This window comes from Lissotriton vulgaris, chromosome 6 (genome assembly GCF_964263255.1).
Source record: "Lissotriton vulgaris chromosome 6, aLisVul1.2, whole genome shotgun sequence".
Classification (NCBI taxonomy): Eukaryota; Metazoa; Chordata; class Amphibia; order Caudata; family Salamandridae; genus Lissotriton; species Lissotriton vulgaris.
Window position 1 is genome coordinate 1126879609 of NC_141694.1, and position 17448 is coordinate 1126897056.

General features: G+C 38.9%; 1 protein-coding gene across 1 annotated transcript in view; it reads left to right on the forward strand.

Moving 5' to 3' along the window:
* Positions 1-735: 735 nt before the first annotated feature.
* The window catches only part of LOC147708533 (uncharacterized), a 561724-nt gene continuing 545011 nt past the window's right edge, over positions 736-17448 (forward strand). Inside the window, exon 1 of the mRNA XM_086925359.1 lies at positions 736-950. Coding sequence (XP_086781485.1) covers positions 739-950 — 212 coding nt within the window. The 5' untranslated portion in view covers positions 736-738. The remainder of the gene's footprint in view (positions 951-17448) is intronic.

Consider the following 17448-nt stretch of genomic DNA (forward strand, 5'->3'; position numbering starts at 1 on the left):
TGTGTTGTATCAGGGGGACTGTTTGTTTGCATAGTGGTCTGAGATCTTTAGCCCCTATGACAATTGGGGCCATGTGCTGACTGCTACTCTGACCCCACCGCCATGGCAACCCCCATAAACTATAGTTTTAATAGCTGGAATGTTATGGGCCTGAATGGCATGATTAGGTGCTAGAAAGTACATTAACGCCTAATGAGACAAAGAGCCCATATTACCCTTTTAAAGACACCCACCTATCTGGTCCTGAGAGGGATACACTGGGAAAGCAATGGTGGGGACAGTTGCATCCAACAACTTACTCAACATTGAGCAGGGGGGTCTGGTGTGGATCCGCCCTGGAGTTCCATTCCAGCAAACCAATTAGTTAATTGATCCTAACAGGAGATATTTCCTGGTATTGGTCCGTCCATTGTGGGAACCTACGCCTCTAATTCAGATCAGGGTGCGTTTCTGGCTGACTTATCCTGAACCATGGCCTCATATCTGACACAGACCATTTTACTTGGTGGAGACTACAATTGCATAACAGACCAGATTATTGATTGATCTCATACACCATTGGGTGATTCTACTGTGATACGATTAGAAATACTGCAGAATTTCTCTTCAGCTATGTAGTTATTTATTTTATGTGTTTGTAGGGCTCTTGAAATAACCTAATTGCACAGTTAATCAATTTGAGAACTTGAAATCATCCAATTTTAGTTGACAGTATTTTCTTCTTCCAGGGTGGAAGCAATGGAATCCTTCTGTTTCTGTGATATCGGTTTCATGGTGCACCGCAAAAGCATTGAGCACATCATTTCTCCCATGGTGTCTCAGTTTTGCGAATTGATCATGTCCACTGAGAGAGAAGACTTGATGGACAGTGGTGAGACCATGGTTGATTTAACACAGGCTGCCGAAGGACTGGCCAGGGCAACAGAAGAGTTTGCTATCCTAGCAAAGAGGTATGTGTTGTAAGACTTCAAAAACGTGAGAAGCATTGACCTCTACTTGGAATATGAAAATGGCAAAAATAGGACCTTAAATTCTTCATCAGTTCAGTAATGCCAGAAAATCAGTAAAATGTGCTCTTATATGCTTGCATTATTGATGCTTGATGTAGGGACAAACAACAGGGCTCAAGGACCATCATTACATATGGCATAAAGTTTCCTCTTCAGTACATTTTAAGGATATTTCAAGTTACCAAGAAGGAATGAGCTGAGTGGGCGAGTTCTTTAGTCTGAGTTTGTTTACAAGTATATAGACTTTTCTTGGTTACTTGCAATATCCTTCTGACATATGGTGGAGGTTTGACATTCCTTATAACATATGGTTGCACCATTACCCAACCCTCAAAACTTTGACATTTCAATTATCTTGCTATTTTATAAAACAAAAAAGAGGTAGTGTGGTTGCAGAGATCCAATAAATTAAAAATGTCTACTCTGAAAATTAACAGACAATAAGCCACTTGTATTTGGTGGCAGAAACATAGTTTAAGAAGTATAATGTAGGTCATTTTTTAAATTAGCTCTAGTTCAGGATGAGCTGTAACATGAAAAGAGATTACTGAGTTCTTGTAATGAGCTAGAGCAGCAATGCTATAAATGTCTTATTATTCACTAATGCCTGTTAATTTTCAGGGGAAAAAGTTCAGAGGAAAGAGATCAGAAAAGGTAGTTATCCCTATTGTTATGTATGACTCTCACTGAGCATCACTAGCATCACTAGCATGAAAACCTGACGCTAAATCTGGCTGTTCACTGCTATCATGTGGCAAAACATGTTTCCCATTGTTGCTATGTCATAAAGAAATTACACATGCCCTGATAGGGCTCTCAGATAACATGACACTGCATTGCTGGCTTTCGGCTTCAATGGAGAGCAGATAGGCAATGTTATCGAGTAGAGGAGAAGGTAGAGGAGGAGGGAAGGCACAAAGGATTGGGCTGTGGGTGGCAGGATCCAAATATTGTGTTTACATTTGACAGGAAACATATATATATTTACAAACCCACACACACACACACATTTACATATATATATATATACACACATATATATGTATATATATATACACACACATATATATATGTATGTATATATACATATACATATACATATACATATATAAGCATACTCTACAGTTTGATCAAGGTATATACTATCTGTTATATCTCTCAATATTCTGTCTGCCAGGGTGTGGAACTCTGCACACTTTACCACCGCTAAACAGCAGTAAAGTGTCTGTGCTTCAAGTCTAAACAGGTGCTAGGTAGACACTGTAAATGAGCACTACAGATGTGGGATGGTGGTTGCAAGGATTCTCTGTCATTCAACATATCCTAACTATGGGATGTCATGTCATCGTTTTTGTGATGTGGAACACTCTCTATTGTCACAAACCTATGGAAGTAAATACATCATTAGAGAATAGCAGCTAAAGATTATGTTAGAGCAACAAGACTGTGGCTAACATTCTCCAAGAAGAACATCCCTAAAAATATTGGAATACACTAAATAAGAGTAGAAATCATTCTTGTTCCTGCATTATAAAGGCACTACAGTAATGCTTGTAAAGAAAAAGTACTTTTGCCATGGAGTAAAATGTATTGTTATGTATTAAGTCACTCCTAAAGTGTACGTTGGAAGCACTTAACATATGGATGCCTAATCTGTAGAGAAAGTGGCACACTATATAATATTGAGAAAGAGTGCTCACACACTACCCTCATGATGACCGAAAGCCTAAAGCTATTTCACTGTGTAGCTTCAGCTATATTTTCCATAAGACAGGCTTAGGTCTGATTACAATATTTCATTCACAACTCCGCCTGCGAAAATGCCAGCAAAGCCATTCAAAGTTATTTACTACTTCATTTTCAAATCATATTTAACTATAAAATTCAACTTTTTGTATCTTGATTGGAAAGGTAACTTTATAAAAAATGTGCTTTAGACTGCCTGAGCCAGAACTAGCTTATAACCTGATCCACCACTCATTACACCATTCCAGGTATGCTCCAGTTTATGGAATTATATTCCACCATTTCAGGCTGTACTTCACATATAAATAAAATAGTGTTTTCTGCTATTTTTTTATTGCACTACTGATGTGATGATAGGCACTGGTAGTACTTGGTGCTCCTCTATTGATAAATAACTATGAGTTTTGTTTTCTCACCCAATCAAAAACAGAGTGGATATAAATTATAATATTATCATTTTGAAGACCACTGAGAAATGTGATACATAACCATTTTTATTTTTAAACTGGTGGCACAAGTATGATGCTAAATTGATGATTATTGCCCTTCGGGTTCTATATTCACTATTTTGCTCCTTTGCATGTTTCTCGTTTTTTCCTTAAGAGACTAGATTAAATGACATTAAAATGTGTTTAGATCAATTAACAATATCCAATAATGAATTATGATAATCTAAAGGTTTGTACAGTATGTGGTGGCCTAGGTTTATCAGATGTCCATAAATACCATACAGCAAGGATTGTTATGATTCAACTTGCATGATACTGTTTCATCTGCATAGAATCAGGAGTGAATGCAACATAATAAATCATTTCCAATTGTCAGGCATCTTAACAATACCTAATATTAAAATCAATTTTTCACCAATTATTAAAGCTACGAAATGGTGTCTTTTGTAATTTAATACAGTGTTCCACTGTAATATTCTATTAAAAATACATTTCTCTCGGGAATAACTCTTTCTTAAAATACCATGCTACAATTATATCGTGAAAACCCTGGATAGATTGTAGAATTTTCTACTTACATGATTTTCTTCAAGGGAATGTCTTTTTATCCTTTCCAGACATATAAAATAAATATGTTCTCTAATCATCTGAAGCACGAATTTATGATCCCCATTATATACTTAAAGATTTCCTGAGTGCCTTACATATTTCTAAAAGTCCTTATTTAAACCTGTGCTTAAACCTATATAATCTCTCAGGTCATGTTGCTTCTAAAGTAAACAAAAATTAGAAAAGTATTTCATGCATTTGGTGCTGACGTATGGAAACAAATATGATTGTGTAATATTTCAGGTTGGATTCCACTTGCTGTTTGGCAAACCACTTTGATTGTATTGTATAACTGTCTGTGGACCACTTACATCTTTTTCAAATTTGAATTTCTTGATAACTCATTATTCTGATGTGGTAAACTGGTCCTTAATCATTAAGGCTGCTATTATTTTAGCAAAGTATATGAAATTAATGTTAAAATATTTGATAGTTCAGATACTATTTCGTATAAGCTACTCCTTTATAAATCATGTACAGTGACCCATTCGTTACCTATTGCACAAACAGACTGTATAATGTTCTTCTTTGGTACGCTATCAAGTAAATCTTTTCCACGTATAAGGATATTAGTCTACTCGCTTTTCATTCTTGGTGGGCCTTGGATTATTTTTGCTAAGAAAGTTACCTCTCTTTCATAGTAGCACACATTCTCTCTTACTCAACAAATATTTCAAAAACCTCTTAATATCTATGTTAATAACTTATCATTGAGGTATCCATGATAATAATTGGACTATTTACTTGTTCTCTGACATTGTAAGTTGCTCTTGTTTTTTCTTTTATTTATCATATTCCACCAAACCAAATTAAACTTTAATATGTACTGCTTGATAATTGTGTTGTAATATTTGGCATTGATTTTTTGTTTGTATTAGTATCTTAATAAAATATTTTGGACAAGAAAATGAAGCAGCATCCACTTATGAAGAAAATTGCCAAAGGTTGTGCTTCTGTAATTACATAGTATTTAGACGTGGAAACTAATGGTACCTCATTTGGAATATACAAAATACTAGTGGTTGTCAGACTAGTTTGTAAAATTGTGATGAATCATTTATAACCTTGAACTATCTTTAACTCAATAAAAAAGTAAAAATCAATCTAAGCGATCTAGCCCACTCGAAATCGATCTTTCGTAACACGAAAGCGGCTCTTCTTAAAATCGACAAATTTCTAGATCATAGCATCTCCCGCTCGGGTTGGGAGTCCTTATGGAACAATCGCTACATACTGCATAAAGGCAAATACCTGCATAACTCTCAGTGGGTTAAGAAAGGTGTCTTTTTCCTGCACCAATTTTTCGAAGGGTCATACTCTATCCCGTTCAGAGACTTGCAAACTACTTATGACCTTGCACCTCTAGAGTTCTACACCTTCCTAAACATAAAAGCAGCACTCTCTAGGGCGAAACTCTCCCTAACACCACCCTCCCTCCCATATTACCTCAGTAGATTGAACAGACTAGGACATCAAGTGTCCCATCTCTACAAACTTATCCGCCCCCAACATACCAACCTCACTACACCACTCACTCAGTTTTGGTCGGAAATGTCATCTAGACCGATTTCGGAAGCGGACTGGGCCAATACCTGGGAATCTTGCATGCGACACAAAATTAGCCCAACTTTATCCCAGACCAAATATTGGTTCCTCCACAAAACCTTCTGGACTCCAGCGTGTCTTTTTGCCCATAACATCAGCCAAGACGCCTTCTGCTGGAATTGTAAACGGGCGGAGGGCGACCTCGCACACGTTATTCTACATTGCGATTGTGTTACCCCCTTCTGGGACAAGATATTCAACTTTATCAGTAAAATTTTCCCCATCTCCCCGTCCAGAGAACTTCCATACCTAGCCTTCGGTTTCACCCTAGAGCCCTCCCTCCACGCCGACGATAGGGCGCTACTTGATCTCATGCTCACTGCAGCTTTTAAAATTGTCCTTAGCAATTGGAAGGACTCTAGCAAAGCTACCTTTGCTTGCTAGCTCAACTGGATAATTAGCCTCAGGGGAGCGGATAACATAGCTCTCCAACAATCACCATGGCGCCCCCCCTATGAGATGGATGTGGTCTTCCCTTGACAGTTATTTTACCACCCATAAACCACCTTAGATATTCTCTCCCCCCCCCCCCGCCTGCTGCACTTGACGCCACCACAATCCAACAGTGTGGAGCTAACCTGTTACCTCGGTTCACCCTGAAACCCTGAGTCCCATCTCCATATCTTTGGTGCTATAATTTACCTGAAATTGTCCGGATACACCGTCTAATAAAGTATGTATTATTATGTAACCTATTGAACTTTGCTTTTTACCCCTTTCGCTTTAATGCACTGTACTGTTCTTCTGTAATAATGTATGTTTTTAAGTCCGTACTATTTGTATTTTATTTAATACTGAAACACCCAATAAAAATCTATTTGAATAAAAAAAATAAAAAAATAAAAGCAAGTGCTCCGGACTCCAAAAAAAAAAAAAAAAGTAAAAAGTAAAAATGTACTTAGGTCCTCTTCATGTGTAGCGTACAGGAATTGTGCTAAATATGCAGAACACTCAGTATCAAGGGGAGGGTTGGAATAGACAGTACCTTTCAGATTCTAAAAGGACCTTTCTTCAGCTTCACGATGCACAATGTGAAGCTGAAGAAAGCTCATTATTGGTGGGAGGCGAGCAGGGTTGTTAGTGGTGGATTCAGTAGAAGCACCTCTTTGATAATGGACTTTAATTTTGCAATAGATGCCTGTTGAATATATGCCAACATTGTATACGGGTGAACACATTCCTGCATTGCTGTGGAATCAGGGAAACCTGAGATTCTTTAAACTTAACCAATTCTACCCTCTCCAATAAAGACAAAGAATGTTCTACCACCAAGTAAAATTGCTACTATAAACAAAATCGTAGATTTGGATGACAGGGAGGATTAATTTTGGAATACAATGGGCATGTGAAACTGGTCTTTCATACTTACTTCCCCGTGATGTGGCATTCTGCCCTCTAAATTACAATGCAACATTCCTGAATAGAGTAATTCTGAATGATGAACGATGGCATTTGCATTGTGCACACCACCTCAGGGTGTCTTTTATAGTCCGTACACTTTACTTGAAGAGGTACATTTTTTGAATGTATATATTTATTTATCTAATGCTTATTTACAGTACAGAGCGCCAAATATGTATGAGAGCGACTTACACAAAACAGCACGGAATTATATTACTAAGAACATGTTATCAATTAAACATTCTTCAAAAATGGTAAACATTTACAATAGTAAGAGTTTGTGGCAGTTGGTAAGTTAACAAAAGGGTTTTTAGAGTTGGAGTGTTGAAAATGGATTATTGTTTATGTTATGGTTCTAAGGGAAGGGTGGTCTGCTGGTCTCCACTGTGTAAATGAAGAACCATGCAATTGGAATGGAAATGTGATAGAGTATTATAGATGTGGGTAGAGCATACATGATAGGTGGCGGTACAGCTGGTCTGAAATATGCAGTTTTAAGAGGTAGGTTTTCAAATATTTCCAGAAAGACATTGGGGTGAGCTTCAGTCTTAAATATGCTGAAAGTGAATTCCATAGGTGCACAGCTGGTCCCAAGAAGGATTGTTTTGAAGACAGGTGTTTTGAGTCTGTATTTATTTCAGCTATTCAATTCTCTGTTACCCACCAACTGTTAGAGCATGGAGGTGAGACAATGAGCCAAATGAAATGGGGAGACTTGATATGTGTTCGACTGCTGCTTGTTCTGTGTGTCTTTTTAAAATGGCACACAGACTTCAGTCTTCTTTTATGTTATGTCAATGGCATTTGCAGAGCATGCATTCTATTAATAGATGGTGTTGCAAGCTAACAGAATCTGCATGCCTTTTAAGCTTGGTTCTGAAGTTTCTATCGCAGATTTGGCTTTGAAAATATGCCATCAGTAGTTTATTTTTATTTAATTTATTTAATGCGATTTTATATAGCGCAAACTTTACCCAAAGGTGTCAGAGAGAGCTTTACAAAAGGACCAGTTATGTTACATAAGGACTTCGGAGTACATGAGTTACATAAAAGATACAAACAGCAAAAACTCAAAATTTACAAAAGAATGGTAGTAAGTCCAAATGTCTACTACAGATACCAGTGGTTAGAGTTGCATGTATGCAAGTTGAAAATTCACTCAAGGAAAAGATACAAACAGAAAAACTCGAAATTCACAAAAGAATAGTAGTAAGTACACACGTCTACTACAGGTACTAGTGGTTAGAGTTACAAATATACAAGTTGAAAATTCACTCGAAAAAAGGATACAAACAGAAAAACTCTAAATTTACATAAGAATGGTAGTAAGTACATACGTTTACTACAGATACTAGTGATTTGAGTTACATTTATACAAGTTGCAGATCACTCAAGATAACATTTTAAAAAGCGATTAGGGTTGGACAATTATATTTTACATATTAGTGTGTTTAGGTGCACTCCCCTGCTATATGAAAGTGTAACATTATGTATGTTTTGGGTCTATGTTTATGTCGTTTGGTTGGCGGTGCCAAATCACTTGTGCATCTTTTAGGTTGGTAAGTATAGCTACTGTCTGAGAACTGTGTATATGCATATGGTGAAAATGTGAGTACTGTAGTAGTCAGTTTATGGCTTAGTTGAGTTATGTTTGGAGTTCTATCTAATATGATCTGATGATGATTATCATGTTTCGTGATATGGTGTCGCGTATCTGGTGTTATGAAACTATACAGAATATATGTGTTGTGATGTGTAAACACTGTCCTGTCAAATGTATTGTTCGACTTTATGCCTATTGTATGTGTTAAAGATGCAAGCTGTTAATTCCCTGTGTGGTCTACCTGGCTTGTGTCATGTGTGTGGGCAATCTTCAGTTTAAAATTATGTCTTGATGAGTGTTTGGGTGTATTGTTCCTCAGTGGTGAGTCCTATTGGGAGCCCATAGATAACCAACTAACTACATATGAGGTTTTGTTGTATGTATGTGGTGTGTTCTGTCAAGGATGTTTGATTGGATGCTTTAGTGCACAGTGGGAGTGATGTGGACTATACTAAATCAATGTTTTGCTTATTTGAGCAGGCTTTCCCTAAATTATGATGTACAGTGAATTAAAATTATGACCTGCATTTGAAACAATATTAGGAGAGAGGGTTTTACTGTTGATTAGCTAGAAAACATAATTGTTTCACTTTCCTTTTTGCTTTACACATACAACACATTACAATTTAAAATAATTGTATATATATTATTTCAATTGGCTTTACAATCCAATTTCAAAACTTTACTGCTCTTTAGTTTTCTCAAATAAAAGAGATTTATTTAAATTTTCTAAGCATCACACTAAATAAAGATTGTTACTTTATCTGTGCATGATTTGAGGTAGGCGTTGTGTCCTAATATGTTGAGGTAAATGCATTAAATGTTAATAAAAAGCTCCTCCTCTATGCAAAATACATGTGGAGTAGAAAGTTATAGCCTGATTTACAGTTTGGAAGAGTTACTCGTCACAAATAAGAAGGAGATCTTGTCTTGCTAATTACAAGTACCATAAGATATAATGCACTTCTATCCATCACGGAGTAACCCTTGCGTCAAACTCTAAATGAGGCGCTTAAGGGCTTTTTTACGGATGGGCAGACCTTAAGTATGTCAGTGACGGAGACTACTTTGTCTCTGTTGTTGACATACTCCTCCAATGGCCTAATGGAGTAAAGGCCATCAGAGGTTTGGCCGTTCAACCACCTTCCTGATTTAGAGCTGTCGGTGGAATGGCCAGTTCTTACTCTCCCACACTGCTGTGAAAAACATGGTGGTAAAGCACAATAAAAATGTTTAAATGACACCCACACCTTGGGAGAAAACTCCAGGGGTGGGGGCCAGTAACGTAGTGGGGGCAGCACAAGTTTAGGTAGCGGTGGCCTCCACCCCCGCTCTTACTTGCAGCTGCTGCAGGGCAGTGAATGCAGGAATCACCAGCACCCCTCCGCTCTTACATGCAGCCACAGCGCGGCGGCAAATGCAGGGGATGCATCTGTATGCTCCTTATACGTTCCACCCTTAGAGGGTTTACAGAGAAGATAGACATATTGCTCTATGACGCCTGCTATTTCCCACAGAGAACAGGAAAAAAATGCGCACTGACCTTCTGGCGATTACCCTCTCACTAAAAGCTTACAGCATACTTGTTTTCATTTTGGCACTTGAATCTCACAGCATGTTTGTAAAAAGATTAGGAAGGCCAATTGAACCTGTAATTATCTCTTGGTTACCTGAGTTTTAACAGACACATTTGTAAACTTTCAACTATTCATGTGCACAGATGTCATTAAACGCTGGATGTGAATGAAATGGCTCTTTATATCTGGCCAAATAAACACAATACTACTCATCAGTGGCATTCTAATATCACAATAAGAAGGTATCCGGTTATATCCCTTGAGTTCACAGGTAAGACAGTCCGCACAGACGCAAGAAGTCCGATTCACAAAGTTAGAAACCGACTACAGGAGAATTGCACACTGGATATGTGAACTTAATCACTGCATACTTTACTGCAAATCAGGAAAAGGAAAATGCACATGCATGAATAATGAATTGAAGGTTAAAAATGGCAGAACCTCCGATAAGACTGTAACGTTTCTGCAAACAAAAAGCTAGACTGAGAAGGAACAAAGGGGACATTTTCAGTGGGTGCATGGTAAATTTGATGACTCACATCAGAGGTATTTGGGTTCAAATGCAGTGAACAAAGAGGATAGACAGGAAGGCAATGAGGTTACATTCCCCGCGTGTTTTAATAGACATTTTGTAACATTATACCCGAAGATAATATGAGCAAATATTTGTGCTATTTACTTTTCATTTGCAAAATTACAAAATCAGCAATCAGACCTTTCTAACTGCCAGGCATACATCCTCAGATGTTCCAATAACAGTATATTTGTCCTTCTTGTCTCAGACGCATTTCCCTCATATGTTAATGCATTCTTTATATTTTCTTTACGTAGAGATGCAAGTATTTCACTCAAAGCGTAAAGAAAGTATAACGCCAGTGAGAGAGGGTACTATAAACTGAACATGTGTTTGCCCTCATGACAAACATGTTTTCAAGGTACATAAATGTGGAGTTAGGAGCTGTAAATCTATGATTTACTCATACAATTTATTGGTATATAAATAATTCTCCATATTTTGGTCATCAATATTTTTGCCACAGAATTATGGAAGCATTATATTAAAATCTCATTATTCTGACATACAAATTTTAAATTACTTCAAGATAAAGCAAGTGTAACATGACCACTCACTATTGATCCTTTTGCTAGAATATGAGCAGAACATTGATAGTGGCTGACAATGCATGTCAGACTCCAATATCCTATGGTTAATCATTGGTGTGCAGCTGAATAGGGGGCCCCCTGAAGGGTTGGGGGCCCCACTGCGCTGCAGGGGCTGAAGGGGCCAGTGTTACACTGCTACAGCCAGGAAAGTCCCCAAAACAATCCAGAAGAAACCCAAAGAATAGGGACAGAGCTGTGGTTCTCACAGGGTACTGAATAAGGGAACCTGAAAAGATATGAATAAAGCCAAGGTACGGCACTGGCAGAGATTTCAAAAGAAGCTAGAGAACACAGAATTGATCGATCAACTGCCTTGAAAGCAGCTCCGAGCTTAAGAACGATAAAAAGGGAAGATTAAATGGGGGACAGAAGTAACAGAAATAACAAAGTAAGTAAAATAGTTTCACCTACATGAGAAGAACGAAAGCTCGACTGACATATGGACAGCAGAGAGTAGAAGTCGACATCTGAGGATAGATTATTGCAGACACCTTGCCCAAGGAGCTTTGAAAGATACAGGAGTAGCGAGATAGAACAAATTAACGGGGTGAACAGGGAATTAGAGGATATCTTTAAGACCAGAATAGTGATCACATGGGCCCTGAAAATGCCAGGAGAAAGAGAAATATTTAAAAAAAAGAGTGAGAAGAGATAGGGAATAAGATGACGGAAAGGGATAGGCAGGGAAGACATAATTAGATTTAAGAAGACAGAGTAAAACATCAGGCTCAGAAATAGACATATTGGAGGGAAGGAAAGAAAACTAAGTAAGGTAGGATGGAGAGAAGAGATAAGATGAGATACTGGTGAAGACGCCAGAGTGGAATGAAAGAAAGGGGAGAAAAGTTTGCTAATTTTACCAATGCAGTTGAGACAATGACCGAAGCTGTCAGGGAGGAAAGGTAAACAGGTGCATATGGGGATTTGTGCTAGAAGTAAGGGAGAGTGTGGGTGAAAGTGATCCTGAGTTGATCAGTAGCTGACGTAAAAATAGTATCAAAATGCAAAACAGCGGAATCAGGAGAGGGATGCGGAAATATATTGGAGGCAATAGACGGAATTTAGGGCGAATGCAGTTGTCAAAGATAAATAGAAATTGGATGAGAAAGTAGGGAGGAAACAGAACGAGTTAAAAAGAAAATAGATTTAGGTAATGGTTCAGTGGACAGTAAAAAAAGAGCCAGAAGAGATGGTACCTTGGATCGGAAGTAGAACTACAAGTAAAAAAAAAAATATGAGAATGAAGAATTCTGACTTTTGGTTAAAAAAAAACATTTGAAGAACAGAATAGGAAGAAAAGAGGGCATGGAAGGAAAGAAACTGAAGAATAAAGTCCTAAAAAAAATGAAAATGAAGCAAAGTAATAATTACAGTATGAATAAGGAAGGCAAAAGAAATCCTGATTGAATGATAACGAAGACCGAAGCAACTGCTGGTGCCAGTCTAATGCCAGTCTAATAAAAAGAATATAAAAGAACAAAGAATAGAAGTCATGATTACAGAAGGAGTTCTAAACACAGGGAAAATCCGGTTTAGGCACGGCAGAGAAAATGTACATTAAGATGAGAGAAATTAAGTATGTGAATTTGTTTCACAAATCAAATTTCAAGCTTTATTCGACTTTTAGTCATAAAAGCAAACCTCCTAACCATAATACAATAAATACTAAGCAGCAAAATAATTCAGTAAAAACATATTAAACAACAAAAGTCGAATGCTGATAAATACTAAGAAGTGTATACATACATTTTAAAAATTCATTAAGATAAATTTAAAAGCGAGCAAGTTTAGACAGGCAATTCATAGTTCATATTAATCAGTAGACTTTAAAGTGCGTGATCTTATTACCCAGGCCCAGGCCAAGAATTTTGCTACGCCTATTACTAATGGTGTTGAGCAATCAGATACTAAAATTCTTAGGGCTTGTGAACAACAGCGAGTACCCATATTTTTGCAGACTGGTTTTAGCCACCTTCGACGGGGAATGATATACAAGGGGCAGGAAAAAAGCAGGTGCGCAATGTCTTCAATTTGATTTTTACAATGGTTGCAGTAAGCGTCCTGCGATGAGGACCAGTGTTGTCTAAAAGCGTTCACTGGGAGTGTTCCCACACGGAATTGGAAGTATAGTTTCCTGTCAAATGGACGTTCAATTACATCCCAATATTTTTCATAAAGTGGAAGTTGTTTACTGTCCAAGAAGCATGATGACACGGTTGATTGCAAGCCTTTACGATACACTGATACATGTACCGACTCCCAATAGATATTCTTCAGTTGCTTTTTCGATGGGAATGAGGCAACATCCTTATTACAGTGGTCAAGGCCCAGCTTCACCAATGTACCCCGAAGTTCCTTTAGCCATGTAATGCAATGAAAACGGTCACAATTCACAACATCATAAAGAGCTGATACATAATGGCTTAACTCTGGGGTTACCATTAAACGCCTCCAATACAGCACAGGACGTAGGCGGGCAATATCTTCGATATTTTTCCTACCTAGGTCCATCTTTAGTGGGATTATGGGTGTACTTTGTGGGGCCCTAATAAGCCCTCGCAGAAATTTATTTTCCGCCCGCCCCAAGTTTCCTAAGTTTGAAAAGCCCCAGAGCTCAGACCCATATAAGCATGCACTCAATACCTTCATACTATAAACTTCGAGTGCACAATTTATAGGTCTTGTCAGAGATGTGTTATGTTTGATGGTGACTGCGCCTGCTAGCTGACTACATTTTAAGGATGCCATGTTAATGTGTGATTTCCATTTCATATCATGTTGTAGGATAATTCCTAAATAGGAAAAGGCATCTACTTTTTCCAGTGGTTCACCCTTGTATTTTATCACCCCCTTGAAAGCTGAATGGGAACCCAGGCACATGAATTTGGTTTTGCTGGTGTTTAGTTCCAGACCCCGGCTATCACAAAAATCCCCAAAGGCGTCAACCGCTTTCTGCAGTCCACTAGGCGTACGCGATAGTAAAAGCGTGTCGTCCGCGAACATTAGTACGGGGACGTGTACACCTGCTATAATTGGAGCATCATTTGGGGATTTTTTCAAATACTCTACAATTCCATTTATATAGATTGAAAAAAGCGTTGGGGCCAGGACACACCCTTGCCTCACCCCTCGTTCCACTGGGAAAGGGGCCGTCACTTCCCCCTGTTTGCCCCACCTTATTTTTGCAAAATTGTCTTCATGGAGGCGCACCAGCAAGGTAAGGAGTTCATGGCTTATTCCCACATCAGCTAGGGTTTCCCATAGTTTTTCTCTCGGGACCAGATCAAATGCGGCTTTTAAGTCCACAAAAACTGCATACAATGTGCCATTTCGCAGCGTGACATTTCTCCAATAAATGGCTAAGAAGTAAAACACTTGGTCAACACTACTAGTCAAGGGGCGAAAACCCGCTTGATATGGCGACAATATATTTTGATCTTCAATCCACTGCTGTAGCTTGTTCTGGACTAATCGACCCATTATTTTCTGCGCAGTGTCAATTAAACTAATGGGTCTATAATTTTTTGCCTGGGTTTTATCACCCTTTTTAAATATAGGGATGATTTCTGCCCCTTTCCACGAGGCTGGGACTTCTCCACCCATATCTATTGCATTTGCCAACCATGTGAAATATGTGCACCAGGAAATCCGGTCTGATAGAAAAACATCTGCTGGAATGCCATCCATTCCCGGCGCTTTTCCCCCTGACACGCAATCCAGTGCCAAACTGACATCTTTTTCAGTAAATATTTGGTCGTTATAAAAGACAGTTTTGGGGGGAGAAATGGATGCATAAATCGGACATCTGGCATACTGGGTTGGAAAAAATCATTCCAGCCGTCTTTTGACACATGGTTTTGTGGTTGGGCGGCTGCCCCACCCCTGTTCCATTTAACTAAGGCCCAAAACCGCTTGGAATCTTTGTTGGTACAGGCCTGTTTTAGCTCACTCCAGCCCTCTTCATCCCAACGCCTCTTTGATTGCTTTTGTGTCAACCTATAGATATCTCTTGCCCTTTTAACAGCTAATGGGTTTCCTATTTTCAATTCTACACTTAAATTTTGCCTTGCCAATCTGCAGCTTTTATCATACCAGCCTTTGACGGCTTGATGTTTTTTGGCTGTGGTTGAATCTACTGTTTTGATAAAAAAGCTTTGCAGTTTACTAAATAAACTTTTGTGGGCCTCCATCATATATTCCTGGAAATTAGGGTTCCCATGGTGGGCCTTGATAATACTCACTTCCTCCTTTACTAGTTTTTTCAAATATTCTAGTTTCCTTTCATCCCCTAGCAACCTTCCCCATTTCAGATGTCTTTGATTATTAGAGCACACAACATCTTGTGTTACCATCTGATTATTATTTAACCCCTTCGCTGCTGGCCCGTTTTTGCCGCTGTGCGGTAAACAAACGAACAGGGCGGGCCGTGACGAACCCCAGCCGTCATCAGCACACGAGCACCGCGGAGCATGACGGCTGGGGTTCGTCACCAGCATGCGAAGGGTTAAAAGTGCTCTAGGTTCTTGATAAGGTTGAAATGTCATATACAGGGGATGGTGGTCACTCTCTAATCGTGATACAACTGCCATGTCTAATAACTTAGACCATGCTCTTACATCAATTAAGAAATACTCAATCCTGCTTGTTGCTCGACCATTGTCAAAGGTAAAATTCCCGTTTAAGTCTGATGGTGTCCTCCCATTCGTGGCTCTCAACCCTCTAGAGAGGCAGAGGCTCTTTATCTTAATGGCCGTAGCACTCCATCTTTTTATGGGAGAAATCTCCAATTGCGGTATTCCCCATTTGCTATCTTCCTCTTCCGTTAGACTCCTATCCTCTTCTCCTAGGGGCTCAAAAGTTGAATTAAAATCGCCTCCCACAATGATATGAGGAATGGGTGGAAGGGTTTCAACATCTTGTTCTAGGGTGGTAAATACTTCAGATGGAGTACCTGCACCAACCCCCCTAGCGTAGATATTGTACAAAGCTACTTCTTGGCCATTAGGCCATCTGATGTTCAGTGCTAGAATGTCATTAGATATTATTTGCCTTAGTGATATAGTGCAAGTCAATGCTTGGCGAACCCATATCAACAGTCCTCCAGAGGGGCGTCCTTTTTCACCTCTGGATGCCGGTTTATAATAATTCAAATACCCCATACGGAATACTGGATTAATTGACCATGTTTCTTGCATCATAACTATATCATGCCTGTCAATATAATCAGCCCATTCTGGGGTGTCTAACTTACTCGCTATGCCTGCTATATTCCAAGATATAAAAGTCAATGATCGTTCTCCTGGAGTTGGGCCTAATGTGCATGGCACCTCCATATTTCTCCTAGAGTCCACACTTAACCTTTCCCCCGGGTCAGCTCTTAACTCACCCCCAACTATTATTCTAGAATTAGAGGAGCCATCTGACCCTATTATAGGTGCATTGCAGTTTATACTTGGAGGGACCTTATAGAGTGGTGCTTGATTTTTTGTGTGTTGGTCTAATAGTTTGTCTATTTTGCATGTGGGATGACTCAACTGGTGTTCCATTAATAGTCCTTTATCTATTGTAAGTCAATCGCACTCGTTTAAATTAGACAATGGTGTAAATCTATTTTCTAGGTCTAGCCCCCAGGCATTAGATGGACCCTCCCTTGCACTTCTACTAGCCACTGTAGACCATTTGGTTCTCAGAACACTCACATTTGACACTGGGCCCTTCCTTTTATAGAAAAAGTCCAGAGTAAGTGGAATTAGTTCTGCCGTTCTACGTTGGGGAGGGAAAAGATTGTCCAGGATTTCTGGCAAAACTTCAGGACTTTTAAGGTTCAGAACTACACAGTCCCCAGGGAATATCTTGATCCTGTTCCCTATCCATTTTACCCGTCTTGCCGTTAGCAAATCTTCTGCCAGCTTATATTTACCCCCAGGACACATATGCATATTATTACTTAACCATTGGAGTGCCTTATTTAGTAGAGATTCAGGGTGTTCTATCTGGCCTATTTTTAGAGGGGGAACATTGGCAAGTACCAGAATAAGAAGTGAAGCTTCTACAATTAACTCCACATGGTTATTTTCTATGTTAGATCTCTGTAGTATACAATTCCCTTCACGATCTATAGGAACAGCACCAGCAAGGTTAGTTCGCTCTGGACCAAGATCGAGTCCAGCCTGCTGGTTCTGGAATAGCTCTACTACCCCTGGACCTACACTTTCAGATGAGGTTTTTTCAGCCAGTTTTTCTACAAACGTATTCGGCAATTCCTCCACTCTATCATTAGTTAT